Source organism: Vulpes vulpes, chromosome 13, assembly GCF_048418805.1.
Source record: "Vulpes vulpes isolate BD-2025 chromosome 13, VulVul3, whole genome shotgun sequence".
In the NCBI taxonomy this organism is placed as follows: Eukaryota; Metazoa; Chordata; class Mammalia; order Carnivora; family Canidae; genus Vulpes; species Vulpes vulpes.
In genome coordinates this window covers 32,085,834-32,101,611 of record NC_132792.1, presented here as the reverse complement: position 1 = coordinate 32,101,611, position 15,778 = coordinate 32,085,834, and the positions used below count along the sequence as shown (strand labels likewise).

At 35.2% G+C, this 15,778-nt stretch overlaps 1 protein-coding gene across 27 annotated transcripts in view; it reads left to right on the top strand.

Annotated features, from left to right (window-relative positions):
* RIMS2 (regulating synaptic membrane exocytosis 2) overlaps positions 1-15,778 on the top strand; it is a 589,976-nt gene that overhangs the window by 154,800 nt on the left and 419,398 nt on the right. For all 27 annotated transcript variants that reach the window (XM_025994824.2, XM_072734082.1, XM_025994821.2 and 24 more), the window contains one exon: positions 11,545-11,855. In XM_025994824.2, the coding sequence (XP_025850609.1) occupies positions 11,545-11,855 (311 nt within the window). The remainder of the gene's footprint in view (positions 1-11,544; positions 11,856-15,778) is intronic.

Genomic DNA, 15,778 nt, shown 5'->3' with positions numbered 1-15,778 from the left:
AAAGCACTCCAGTTTGAGGTAACAGTGAATACTAAAGTTCTATGGTAGGGGCATGCTTGATATATTGGAAAACAGTAAGAAGTGTATGGCTGTAGTAGAGCAGGTGGGTGAGAATAGTTGAGAGACAAAATTAAAGACTGGGATTGAGGAGGACTTTTTGGATCATTGTAAGGACTTCAGCATTTATTCTGAGCAAAATGGGGAGTATTAAAATTCTCTAACCAAAAAATGTGACATGATGTGAATTACATTTTAAAATATTTTAAAAGGTTTGTCTGATTGTTTTGTGGAAATAGATTAATGGGAAAAGTGAGAAAAGGATGGAACCTGGGAGACCAGTTATGAGATTATTGCAATAATTTAGGCAGGTGGTGACTTAGACCAGGGTGGTTGTGCTGGAGGTGGTGAGATGTCGTCTCTGTATAGAGTTTAAAGTAGAACCAAGAAGGGTTTCTGGTGGGATCTATGTGGGATACGGTAGAAAAAGATGATTCCAAGATTTTTGGCCTGAGACAAACTGGGAGGATTCAGAGTCACCATTAACTGCTATGAGTAAGACTGGATGGAGTTGTTTTGGGGTGAGGGTCTGGAATTCAGTTTGGGCATGTTAAATTTGAGATGAATCGAGATACAAATGCACTGAAGCTTAGATATAAGGCTGTATTTTTAATTTTGTGTTGTGGTAGTGTATCAACACACTAGAATTATAAATTCTTAGACTAGTAAATCTCACTTGGACAGGTCAGGTTGGACTTGCCTTATATTGAACCTTGCTTTGAAGTAGGTCACATGACTGTATGTGATCAGGGATGTGATTGCCTTTTAGCAGTTACAGGAGCAAGAGCACATTTTAAAGGAAGTCCTTATAGTAGTCTATGGCTTCTGGAAATTTACTCACAGGAAACTGTGGAAGATCCCAAAGAGTTTTATTCCTTAACTTTAAAGTTTTAAAGAATTACTAGTAAGAATCTGAGAAGCAAGTAAATGAAGCTTTATACTTGGAAGTTTTTTTCTCTGAATTACTATCTCTTCCTTAAAAATGTCTTCCCCTAAGTGTGTCAGTGATTTCCACATCACCATATCTTATTAGTATTATGTTAGGATTGCATCTAGTTTTATACTCCCTATTTTCTTCAATTTGGTTGAAGCATCATCATCTTTGCCATCTGATAACCTTCATATAATTATGTTCTGGCCTCCTTCCTTTTATAACATGTGTTCTTCAGAAACTGTCATGTTGTTTTTCATTTTAAATAAAATCTTCTGGTAAATATGCTTTCTACTTAAGAAAAATTAAAACTTGCTTCCCCTGTTTTTAAATCATAATTTTACTTTAAATTTATTGAAATGAAAAAAATTGTTGAAATGATTTTCTAATTCTATAATTTATATATCATAACTTTTAAGTTTTTAAAAATGATGGAAAAGAAAACTGTCAGCTAGAGTACTGTTGTATTTATTCAAATCTTTGAGTCAGTCAATATGCAGTAGAAAAGAATTATTCTAATTAACATATTTTATAATATACTTTTTCAACTCACTTTAAAAAAAATAATTTTAGGGAGAGAGCAGGGGAGAGGAACAGGAGAGGGAGAGAGAATCTCATGCAGACTGTGCACTGAACGCTGGGTGCAGAGCCCGATGTGGAACTTGATCCCAGGACCCTGAGATCATGACCTGAGGTGAAACCAAGAGTCAGACACTTAACCGACTGAGCCACCTAGGTGTCCCTCAACTCACTTTTTAACTATGTTAAAGTTATTGTATTTTTAACCACTTTCTAACTATGTTAAAGTTATTGTATTTTTAACTGAAATTCAAGTTATTTTTAGGGAAAAATAGAGAGAATCCAGTGGGTTCAGCTTGAACAAAGTGCTGTAGCACGGACTAGTGGGGAAACTTAATAACTGCAGAAACATTTATTTTCCTTAATCTTGCTGGGTATATCTATGATTTTAAGAGTTGTCTTAAAAAAATTACATAGAAAAATTTAAACTTGAAATGCAGTTGTGAATTAAAATGAGATTCGAAAATTAAATAAATATTATGAAGGCAGCAATTACCTTATTCTGAAAATAATATATAATTAAAATTTTCTAAATGACTACTTTGGCAACCACTTCCCTAGTTTTTTGGTAACATTCAATTTAGAACAGAGTTTATAAAATAAATCACATGCTTTGATGAAAAGAAAATTAAACACTACGAAATATCTACAACTACTTGGTTACTTTTTATATACTATATGACTCCTTTACTCACACCCTTCTATATAAAAACTCCTGAAAGTAAGCTATATTGTAATTTAAAAAATATTTGTTTGAATATTCAGTAATTGTTTCTCAGTTAACTAATATACTTTTGTTAAATACATCTTTGCTTTCAGTGTGATTATAAATTTCAATAAATATTTTCACTAGTCCAATTTATCTTAATTGGTTACTAGTCTGACATTCTTTCTTACACATTCGTCTCCTCCTCCTCTTCTTTTCCTTCTTTTTTATTTTGAAACATTTCAAAAATGTCAAGAGGTTTAGAGAATAATACCAATCTTATACAAATCTTAGTGTTTTGCCATATTTTAATGTTATGTCATGGCTCATTCTGTATTTATTTCTCTGAAGCTTGTTTTATTTAACTCTATATTTTGAGTTATTTCAAAATTTAGATTTATCAAACCCCAATACATTCATTTTGACTACTGAATAGAATTCTACATGAATATGATGCACTTTATCCATTGTCATGTTGATTTAGGTTATCTAAATTTCTTGTAGTAGAGATAGTGTTCCTTGTGCATCCTATTCATGTCTTCTTGTGCATGCTTGGGAATTCCTTTGGAGTAGATGTAAGATTTCTGGGTCATAGAGCAGATAGGGAGCCATTTTCACTTTTACTCGATACTGCAGAATGTCTTCCCAAACTGGTTGAAATGTTTTATAGCCCTGAGAGGACTGTTCTGAGTATTGGTTCCTCTACTTTCTCTCCAATGATTGGTATTGTCAGACTTTTAAATGTTGCCAAACTGATGGAAGTGAAATAGTAACTCATTGTTTTACATTTGTGTTTTCTAACTGATGAGGTTAAGTGTCTTTTTCTAATATTTATTTTTATTAATTTTTAGAGGGGGAAGGGCAGCAGGAGAGGGAGAGAGAGAATCTTAAGCGGGCTCCACACAACATAGATCTCACAACCCTGAGATCACGAGATGAGCTGAAATCAAGAGTCAGATGCTCAAGTGACTGAGCCACCTAGGAGCCCCCTAGCACGTCTTTATTTCTTTATTGTTTAATTTGGTTTCTCTGTGGGATTGCATATTCATTCCTTGACCTGTTATTCTACTGTCATGTTTGTTTCTCTCTTACTGGATTTGGAAACTCTCCAATATTCTGAATGCATACCCTTTGTTAAACTGTATACATTACAATAAAACCTCTTCCAGATGGTGGTTTCTCTTTTTACATTATTATTTTACTATTCAAAAGGAAACATTTAACATTTTAATTTTTAATTTTTTATTTTTAGTTAACTTCCATCATCTCATACAATAAAAAGAAAAGAAAAAATTTTTCCTTGTGTTGAGAACTCTTAGGACCTACTTTTAACAGCTTTCCTATATATTATATAGTGGTGTTGACTATAGTCCTCCTATTGTACATGACATCCTTAGTACTATAACTGGAAGTTTGCACCATTTGACCACTTTCCTCTGTCCAGTCTGTCACTGGTAACCACAAATCTGATCTCTTTTTCTAGGAGTTTAATATCTCTTCTGTTTTATCTTAGTTTAATTTATTTTTATGTAAATTTATAAGCTAAAATGCCAGGTGCAGAAATAAAAGTCTTTCTATAACAGTCATGTATGTCCGTTTTAGCAGAAAGATATTAAAAGTTAAGATTTATATCACGGCATATTGTATTTTATTATATAAATATCACAGCATATTTATATCATGGCATATATGTTATATCACTACTTTAATATGTAGATATAAAAATTGAGTTTAGGGAAAGTGGAAAGAGAAGTAAAGGTTTAAGTTTAGGCAGGGTGGTGGAGCTCACTCGAATTTTTAATTTTTAAATTTCTCTGGGGCTTTAAGTGTGAGTTAAATTTTTTTTTTTTTAAATCAGTTGGGTGTTTTGTTTGGATAAATAGGGCAGAAATCTAAAATTTAAGTAATATCGACTGCATGATATTATAATAAGTCATTATATTTTCAACTTAATTGTCCTGTGTTCCATTATCATTATCATTTCTTGTTTCTTAATTAATAGTTGGCATCTCAAGTTGCCAAAATGTGAGATGGACCCATCGTGTTATGGGTATTATAAAGTTGTTGATATTGCTACTCAATTATCTGACTGTCTCACTTTTCTAATTTAATTGATACTCGCTGTAAGGTCATGCAATGGAATACTCATTTGATCTAACTGGCTCAGTTCTGTAACTTAATTGCTTGAAACCAGTTTCAGCTTTATTTGATAACTCTTTTTGGGGAGCGCTCAAAAAGTGAATGGGTCCCTTAATACTTACAATACTGCTGTTTTTTCAAGGAACTATCTTACTATTAACATTTATGTATAGTGTGTTAAAGCTCAACCATAGGTTGTAGTGTTTTGTTTTTTTTTTTTCCTCCCCCAGTAATTACACAGATTGTTCCATTTGAGCTTCTAAACTGGCTCTGTTCTCTAGTTGCGATGTTTGCCTCAGGCCCTCTTACCCTTGATGTTTTGTCCCAAATATATTAGATTACTGACAATTTTGCTATAAAACTTGGCACTTTTAACATCTTTTCTTTAAGTAACATCAACTCTGGGTAGTATAGGCTATTGTTAGATTCCCTGGGGACTGCCTTGCCTGGACTAGGTTCCTTTTCCATCTCCTGCAGGCTTCTGTTCCACAACTCCTTTCCGGAGCAGAGGAATCAGGCATTTTATCAGAAACCTGAAGCTCCTAGGACTTCTCGGTCTGCATATGGATCTGGTCCATACTTTGTACTTAGGCAATTACTAATCTCCGAACATAACTGACAATGCTCAAATCATGGTATAATAGGTATATTATAGTTGAAGTGCCTCCCAATTTGAATTGTTTAATCAGTAAGCCATCGTCTTTTTTCTTTTTTGCCATTGAAAACAATGAGTGGGTTAAGAGAAGCTACAGATTGGGAAGCCTGAAGCTCATTACTTCAAGTCCAAAGGTAGTTGGGGACAGCGTTAGGTATACAGAGAAGGGAAGTCAGGGAAAAACCGGCCCCTCTGACCTTGTGCATTGGAGGGAAAGAGAAAGAAGACAGAGGTAAGGCCAGTAGATGGTCAGATATGGTCTAATCTCTTCTTTCCAGGCTTTGACCCATGAGGAGGATGCATATTAGTTAAATTGAAGGGCAGTTTTTACCCTTCTTAATATTTGAGGTTCTTGGAAGAGATCGCCTTTCAGGATGCTCTAGCACCCCTGAGGCATGCATGGCTACTTAAGAGTGAATTCAACAGTGCATCATGGCCAAGAAAGGGCCAGCATTCATTTTCCAGAACTGTCCTTTGTTCATTATGGCATGGAGGACACAAAAGTAGCTGCATGTCCCTGTCATGACACTCTTCCTCTACTGAAGAATGAGAAATGAAGGATAAAATGACTTTGCAGAAGAGGCTTCAGAACAGATAACTTGAGCCATGGCTGAATGGAGGATTATTTGGGGATTAGGAGTCTGCAGTGCCTTGGTAGCTGAGGTGAGATCAAGTCAATAGTGGAGCACAGTCCTGTCAAAATTGAGAAAAGAACCAGACTCTGAAGTACATGAGCTGCAGATTGCAGTAGCACAAGCCCCATAAGACACTAAGACACTTTCTTGGAAAACAGCAGGGAAAGGGGAAGAAATATCAGAAATAGAGAATTTATCCAATGGAGGTATTTAACAAACTAAAATTATATGAGTTTTTTTTATAAAAAATGTGTCTAGTATGCTCGAGAAAAATCAGATAAAAAATAAAGAAGTAAGCTATGTTTCTTTGCAAGTAATTTTTCAAAGCAAAACAATTGGTAACAGAGAAGAGTTTGCAAGAACTAGGATTTGGAGATGTTCCATGTTAAGGCTTCTTCTGTACTGCTGCTATTTGCTGAGAAACGTATGGAAGACATCTTAAATTTTTTTTGCTTCAGTCTGCAGATGTGGCTGTAGCTAGAGAGGCCACGCATGTAGTTCATGGGGAATTTGGGAAAGTCTTGGTGTTTGTCTTGGGGTATTAGATGAAGCAAAGTTTCTGATTTTTGTTTGGTAATCCAGAATATAGAGAGTATAGTGATCTCTCAGTTGCTTAAGGAACATATTTGAAAATGTGCACCCTCTAGGACATGGGCCAGTACTTCAACTTTCCAAATCCACCATGACAGAGCTGGGGGAGGGGCTTATAGGTTAGTAGTTACAAGTTCCACTGCATTCTGCCTTTTGAGACAGAGATCTGTACCAGGCAATTCCCTGGTAATGGGAACACTTCATGGTAATGCTATGATTGAGCATCTCTGGATTTCCAGGTCTTTTGCAGATCTTTTCTGAATCCTTCTTGTTTTTTTCAAACACAGCCTGGGCCAGGGGAAAAGAAGGCATTAAGGGATCTGTGGTGTGAATGGAGAATTATCATAATTATAGTAGAAACAATATTTGTACAATTATTTGTTTTGCTATTGTCTCTCCATGACACTTTAAATACCACAGTAAAGTCTATGTCTGTTGAACTGTATTTACCAGCTCTTAGCATAGTGTGGTATATACTAGGCATTTAGTGAATATTGTATGAACGAATAAATAATGAATCAGTGTTAATAGCTATTTGCCCATCTATAAATAAATTGCAGTTTTATGGTCTTAATTTTTATGATAAATTACAGCTTCATCCAGGTTTACATACTAATACTGAATGGAATATTAGTCTTTTAATACTACTGGTTGGATTAATAGCTGGTTTTCTGTAAGAAAAAGCCCAGGTTTGTGGCATTTTCCAATTTCTGTTGTTGAAATACACCTACCAGGGCTGATTTCAAGCTAACCCACATAACTTTGTTGAACATGGAGTTGGGAAGAAATGTGCACACTGGTTCTTATGACTCAGTGAAAGCTGGCTCCAGACCAACACTGAAACACTTTTGTATGCAAGTTTAGTAATGCATTGTTCTTCACATATGAAGATTATGCTGGGGATACGCATTCACTACAACATGTAGTTTAAAAGATTCTCAATTAGTTAAGGTAATGCTATCAGTTGTAAAGGATAAACTCAAAAAGTTTGTGTAGCTCAATGTTATTGAAGTTTGTTTCTTATTTACATGAAGTCTACATTGGTGTGGCTGATCAGCAGAGGGACTCTCTTCCAGGTGCTCATTCAAGTTCCTGGGCTCCTTTTTTTTGTGGCTCCTTTTTCCCCTACGTCTTGAACGAAGAGCATGATGGTAGTATATAAGAGTTTTTTAATGGTCATGGGAATGGCACATATCATTGCACTTATAATCAAATAGCCAGGGCATAGTCATATGGCCATGGCCATCCCTGACTACAAGAGAGACTGAGAAATTCAGCATTCTAGGGGAGAAAAGAAAGAAATTTAATGGCCAGGATCTTTCAGTGTTCTAGTCATGTGACAGATTAAGCTGATCATTTTATATTCTTTTCTTACTAATACACTCATTTATAAGCAGGCTGGCAATAATTAGAAGTGGGGTCTAGTAAATTCTTTAATCTGTACAGAGTTAACGGATCTTATGAGCTTGATCTATGGTCTAACCAATAATCCTTCCTGTCTCTGAATTACTCTATTATTTATTGTCCCTATTTAGATGAAAATTATAGTTTTGCAGAGCTTTAAATTCTTTTATTGTATGCACTTGACACAATTTTGTTTTTCTCTTCTTTGGCTGTTCAGTTTAACTATTGCATTTATTAATCATATAATTTTAAAGAAATATTTCTATTTTCCTTAGTTTTTCCCCCTCCCTTTCAAAGCCACCAAGGATGCTTATAGAACGGAGCATATGATAACGTGTGGCAAATTTGGGTCATATTATCTCTTGATATTGCTATATTACTTTGAAAAGTTTGGCATATTTAGAAATGAAGGTAATAATACCTTATAATTTTGAATTCTATATGTGTTTGTACTCTCAGGGCCTGGGTGTTTTCGATATTTATGAATGTCAGCAAAACTAATAGGCCCTACTATTGCTATTTATGGACATATATATTACTATCTGTTTTTAACAGCATTCATCATGTGATATACTTGCTAATTAACTTGATTAGTTAAAGCATTTCATTAACAAGAGCCCTGTGATTTTGTTCCCAAATCAGTTTAATTCTGTTTCATAGACACATCATTTACTTCTAATAGACATTAATCATTTCATGACCAGTTAGTTAAAAGTCATCGCCTACATACACACGTGTATGTGTTTCTGAGATGGAGCTCAGGATCCTCAGTTTAGAAGTTAAGTTGCTATCCATGTGTGTGAAGGGCTTACAAGTGAAAGTGAAAGTGTCAGTTTCTGCACTTAGAGTGGATTGGTTTACTGAACTGTAAAGATTAAGAAACTATTAAATCCAAGAATGGGAGGAGATAGTATAAGAAGAAAAGGAATGTGAATTGGGTGTTAGGATATGAGGATACTAAAAGCTGGCATTTAGGAGGGAATATAGCATCTAGTCAGAAAAGTAGCAGCCAATGTGGGTATCCCAGAGAGTCTGGAGTGAGAATTCATATAGAAAGAGCCTTTAATAAGAATCGAACAGCATCCTTCCAGCCTTACACTCATTTATCTTATATCAGTATTCCCTGGATTTTAACAGATGAGGAGAACGAAGCCCATCGTTCTTCCAAGTCTTGTTCTCATTTTGGGCTACACAGGAATGTTACTATTACTATTTGTACGATGAATAGTTCACACAGAGGTAAATTGGCGAGGTTCCTCATGCTCTTCTGTAGTTACTGAGGAGCACACCTATAACCCATTCCTCATATCAAGTTGGGAATCTGCTTCAACCAGTGGTTCTCTTGCTTTATCAGGCATCAGAATCTCCTATGAGATTTGCCAAAAAAATCAGTTTCTGGGTCCTGCCCCAGATTTTCTGAGTCAGTAGGTCTGGAATGGGGCCTGAGAATTTGCATTTCTCACGAGTTCCTCGGGTGATACTGGTGCTTTTGTCTCAGGGATAGTCTTTGAGAATCTCTGCTCCAGAAGAGCTTAAGTAACCTGCTTGCCTTGTGACAAATAATGAAGCAGCGATAGGTTGTTTCTGCAGGTGATTGTGATTGGATACCTATCTGTCTCACAAACTCACTTCTGTTTTATTGTCAGTTACGAGGCACAAAGGGTATTATTCTTCAATGCCCTGACTTATTCTAGATGAATTCATATCATGAAGTCATATAGCTTATATTATCACTATAATGTGAATAGTAATGCTTAGAATAAGATAGAAACGTTGAAATTCAAACTTTATTTTAACATTATTTTGTGGTTTTGTATTTAGTATACCTTTCACATTAAGAGAGAACTGCAATACTAACGTTTGTCACAAGATGGCATCAGAAGGCTGAAGATTTTGGTTGAAACTTCATTTTTGAGAGTTTAATATATTTCATGAATATTCAAACCAAAAGAAATTTGTATGATGAGGTTTTTCTATTTTTTTTTTAAATTTGCGTGAGATTTTGGTATTTTATATCAAAAATAATTTCTAGTTTACTTATAAAATAGGCACATATATTGACATTTTGATGACTAATTCTTTTGGAAATCAGTGAGACATAAATCTTAGTGTAATAACATTGAATATCTTACTATCTTTCCTCAAGAAGGATTTCAAAAGAATTCAAGTTAACAAGCATTTAGAAGGTCTAACTGTCCTGTGATTGATAGTCTCCTTATGACAAATAGACGATATAAACCCTGTCCCCAGTGAACTTTGAGTTTAGCTGCGGGGGAAAAAAGAAATGTATATACAGTTCAAAGAGATAACAAAATAACGGGCAGCCCGGGTGGCTCACTGGTTTACCGCTGCCTTCAGCCCAGGGCCTGATCCTGGTGACCCGGGATCGAGTTCCATGTCAGGCTCCCTGCATGGAGCATGCTTCTCCCTCTGCCTGTGTCTCTGCCTCACTCTCTCTGTCTCATGAATAAAAGAATAAAATCTTAACCCCCCCCCCCAAAAAAAGAGATAACAAAATAATATAAAATGATTAAGTACAATGTTGCATGATATGGATTATACAAAACAATATGAACAAGAATGAGAATGAGGGCAATTAAACAAAAACTTTTAAGTGGCATTTTACAGAAACATCTTTGTATCAATTGAAACACCAAAATGAATCTTCTTTTACTGCGATTATCTATTATTATTGTAACTTACTTAAACTATGAGGAAGTGTGTAGCAATTTTGAGAATTGTGTTAAGATTCATTATTTGACATAAACAACAGAAAACATTCACTTGAAATATAAACCTTTTGTTTCATCAATATATAATTTTATTTTTTTTCTAATTGAAAAAGATTTCTTAGAATCTTTTTTTCTGACCAGAAGGTTTTCTGGTCACAAAGATAGTAGTTATAACATTCTTAGATTTCTGAAATCTGAAAAATCTATCTATTAAAAAAACAAATGTAGAATGGTGCTTACCAGGCAGGGGATGGGGGAGGGAGAAAGAGGATTTTCTGTTTAATGAGTATAGATTATGTTTCACCATTCTGTGAATATACTTAGCACTACTGAACTGTGCATTTAAAAATGGTTAAAGTGGTAAGTTTTTTTGACATGAAAAGAAAAAAATCAAGTAATCTTCTTGATTTTGAGAAACTAATAGATTTTTTTGAGGATCAACATATTCTTAGCTTTATTTTCACCATTAAGAGCTACTTAAAAGAAACAAATACCCCTTCAAGAAGCTTATAATTAATTAGTGATAGAAGATTAACCTAATATTAGTAGGCAATCTTCTGGAAGTCTAACATCTACCAAGCATTGTGCTAGACATTTTATATAAATTATTTCCAATCTTTAGTCCTCAAAACAATGTAGGAAAAAAAGTATTAGCATCCCTATTTCCCTATTTTATCACAAAGGAAACTGCTTTATAGATATGGAGGTTCAGTACTTTGTTCAAGGTTGCAAAGTTTCTAATCTTGGAATTGATATTGAAACCCAAGTCTGTCTAACTTCAAAATCCACTTTCCCTATACTACACCATACCCCTAATTTAAATAAAAAGCAATTAAGTAATACAGATAAATAGCTAGTAACTTGGCACTCTAGTTTGGTATTTCTGCTGTCAGTTAACCATTGCCTGTTTCATTGTAATTATGCTGACAAAGTTAAAAGAGAAGATGTATGAGATAATTAATACATATAATTAATGGTAGCAGTCAATCTGGATTACATTTTAACTTCGAAAGGATAACCATATGATTTTTTTGTTGTTATTGGTTTGAACTCTCTTTTTATTTGTTTTGACTTTTGGAGACACTAATTTTTCTTCCCTGTGTATTCATGTGCAGGTTATGTGGGTATGTAATTTGTGCCGAAAACAACAAGAAATCCTCACTAAATCAGGAGCATGGTTTTATAATAGTGGATCTAATACATCACAGCAACCTGATCAGAAGATTCTGCGTGGACTGCGGAATGAGGAGGCGCCTCAGGAGAAGAAAGCAAAAGTGCTTGAGCAGGCCCAGTTCCAAGGACCCTCAGGTGACTTATCTGTACCTGCAGTGGAGAAAAGTCGATCTCATGGGCTCACAAGACAGGATTCTATTAAAAATGGGTCAGGAGTGAAGCACCAAATTGCCAGTGACATAGCTTCAGACAGGTAAACATTTTGTTTAATCTTTAGGTAAACATTATTTTTAATCTTCATTCTGAACAGAAATAAAAATACATGAAATGTTTAGGCACTGAGTTGTCTAAATGTAATGTAAATGTCCATGTGTTTTATATAAATGCCAGAAGTGATGTTCAGGACTTGGACGATTAGAGGTTTGAATAATCTTAGGTTTATTCTGATTTTTCAGAATAAAGAAATGAGATAAAACGGAGGATTTAGGTAGAAGGCTATTGGCATAAGAAAGACACACTGGGATAGGGACGATGGGAATGACAAAGAGATGGTTTGAAGAATTTTAGAGAGGTTGCCTTGAATGAACCGACCAGAAGAAAGAGGTAAGAGAATGCGGAAAGTTACTGATACCTCTAAAAATTCAGTCTTGGGTTGAAAGATGAGGTAATTTTCCAAGCAGGCAGATACAGATGAAGGGATTTCTTGAATTTGCCATATTCTTGGGTACTCTGTTATTACTGTGTGGGCTCAATTCTACAGGCTTCTTAATATTCAGAATGTTAGACTTTCACAACTAGTATTTATGGTCCTATATTTCCTACCTTTGGAAGGGGAGGATGAAGAGTTTTCATGGGGAGATTATTTTTCTATACCATATTCCTATTTGAATGGAAAATTTTAAAAAAAATCTCATTTGTACTATTTCTGTTGTCTAGAAATGGCTAATAAATTTCCACGTGAATAATTATAAAGTAACATGTTTGTGGAAAAACAAACCTAAAATTATACTAATAGGATGGTGGGTTCTGAGCATTCACCTTTTACAGATAACAGAGAGTCACTTTTTATAGTGCTTAAAGTTGTCACCACAATGGGTTGCTATATTTTATGAGATTAATAAAATGATGCTTTCACCAGTTCTTTTGAAAACTAGCAAAAGCAAAGCAATGTAATCCTGTCTTTGGGCAAACAATGATGGTTTCCTGGCTGAAATGCTATGAACATGTCTCGGTGTAAAATCTCAGGAACTCAAGAATTTTAAGTTTAGAGGACCCTTTTAGATTGAGGTCCACTTAAAGCAGATAATACAGTTTATTTGGAAGGCAATTCCAGGCACCACCTATTGGGAGCGAGCAATGATCCATTGAAGAGCCTAACACTAGGCACATTGAAGAGCAGGTTATCTCTTTTGGCAAATGTGTGTCAATTTTACTGAGACTTCTGGAAGTCAGGGTAGAATAGCCTCAGAGTTACCATATCTAATGGGCAAGGAGCTTGGGGTATTTTTCTCTATCTCCCCTTTGTTATTTGTCTAGGGTTGTTTCTTAGGAGGATGTTAACTCTTTGAACTCACTGGCCAAGCCTGTTAGTATGGCCAGAGAAAGTACTCAGGCAGAGTGTTTCAAATATGGTAAGAAGACAGTGCTGTAAATGATGAGGCAGTGTGAGTTGGGACAGTGGCGGTGTCTGCTACACAGGACTTTAGAGATCAATAAAGTCTGTAAAATGGCAACTATTAGAGTCACGGTGTATGAATTTGGATGAAAAAATAGATCATAGCCAGGGGAGGTAGGATTTTCAATGAATGAATGAATGAATGACTAAGTAAAATGGGTAATGGGAACATAGATACATTCTGCAAAAACTAGATAGGTGTGTAAGATAGTTTCCTTTGGAGTTTAGAAGGATAGATTTAGGGAGAATAAAAGGAAGTACTAGAACACTGGATCACATAATAGATGATGAAGTTTTGGAATACATTTCATCAGGAAGTTGTGGGTGTTAAAAATAAATCCAATAAGTTTGTGAATGATTAATTCATCTTTGTAAGGAAGCTAGAATCATCTCTCTAGTCCTTGAAGAAGGTGGTGGTGAGAACAAATATATCTCTTTCAAGATTACCTGTCAACTGTTCTTCCGTTGACGAAGTATTAGCCTGAATGAACAACTAATTGTGGGGGAGCAAGTTCTTTTTTTCTTTTTTTTCCCCCTTCTTCTCTTTTGCCTGGTGACTTTGGCTGTCATTACTAGTGTGTACCTTAATGACTCAAAGTATATGCTGTATGTATATCCTTCCTTTCTGAACTTCACATAAGTCAGGTCAGTACCTCCTTTTCTTTATAAGACTTACTTTAGCCAGGGAAGAAGTTAGAGTTTAACCCCAGATTGAGGAGTTGAGCCTAAAAAGTGGAATTGGTTATAATTTGTAGAAGCTTTTATTTGAAAAATACTTTCTCTTCAAGAATAATTCAATTTGCCTTATCATAAGCAAGAAAAAGAATATTTTTTTAAAAAAAGAATATTTATTTTATTATTTTATTTTATTTTATTTTTTATTTTATTATTTTAAAATGTAGATTCTACAGCAATTTGTTAGGTATGCATCTATTAATCCACTGAACTCTTTCCCCTAGAGCATGGGGTCAGCAAACTATGCTCCCAGGCCAAATCTGGCTTGCCACCTGTTTTTTTTGTTTTGGTTTTTTTTTTTTGTTTTTTTTTTAATTTTAAAAAAAGATTTACTGGGACACAGCTATACCTATTCATTTAGTTATTGTCTATGGCTATTTTCAGCTACAGCTCTAGGGTTGAACAGTTACAAGAGACCATACAACTCTATAGCCTAAAATATATACTGTGCCCCTTAACTGAAAATGATGGACAACTCCTACCCTAGAAAGTAGTTAAGTTCTCTTGTTCTGTTGATATGTCTGCTTTCTTTGCCCATTTTCTTATGGTACTGTATAAATCATTTCAGTTAAGTCTGTTTTCTTGTATATATATACATCTTCTTTATCCATTCATCTGTTGATGGCTCTTTCCAGATTTTAAGTCTGTTTTCTTATTCTACTTTCTCCCTGTCCCCCTCCCAGGCTGGCTTGCTTGCTTTTTTCTTCCTTCCTTCCTTTCTTTCTTTCTTTCTTTCTTTCTTTCTTTCTTTCTTTCTTTCTTTTTCTTTCTTTTCTTTCTTTCTTCCCTCCTTGATTTTGTTTATTCATTAAAGACCATAGAGGGGGATCCCTGGGTGGCGCAGCGGTTTGGCGCCTGTCTTTGGCCCAGGGCGCGATCCTGGAGACCCGGGATCGAATCCCACATCGGGCTCCCGGTGCATGGAGCCTGCTTCTCCCTCTGCCTGTGTCTCTGCCTCTCTCTCTCTCTCTCTGTGACTATCATAAATTAAAAAAAAAAAAAAAATTTTAAAATAAAAAAAAAAAAAATAAAAAAAAAAATAAAGACCATAGAGGGAGACAGACCTAGACAGAGGGAGAAGCAGGCTCCCTGTGGGGAGTCCGACGTGGGACTCGATCCCAGGACCCTGGGATCACAACCTGAGCCGAAGGCAGGCACTCAACCACTGAGCTACCCAGGTGCCCCCCTCTCAGGCTTTCCCTCCCTCTTTCTTCTTCCCACCTACGCCACCACCCCGCCCCTGCATCTTGTCTCTATTTCTCGTTTTCTCTTCCTATCACTTGCCTTTCTTAGTATAATGGATCTTCTAGCAGTTTGAAATGGACAGTGAATGAAGCTACTCATAAGGAATATAACTTCAGTTTAAAGTATTATTAGTAATTTGTTTCCTCAATAGCATTCAGAAACTGGTGGTCCAGTTTTTGGTGGCCTCAAAAATAGAAGTTTGGTTCAATTAATTTAAATCTCTATGGATCTTAGAATTGTGTTTGACAGATACAAAAGTATGTTACATTTTCTTCTAAGGAGTTTTAATCTTTAACTACAGTAGTTTTGGCCTATTTTATGACTTTTTCTTTCCTCACAGGTTTTAGCACAGTGCTTTACACTTGGACCCTTAGTATTTATTGAGTCAATGACTATTAATTGGCCCTAGATCTTGGCTTTGAGTTAATAAGTATTTATATGATTAGTTTTTTCATAAAAATGGCAAATATTTATTATCAATTTAGATGCAAAATATAGTTAGAGATTTTCAAATATGTTTT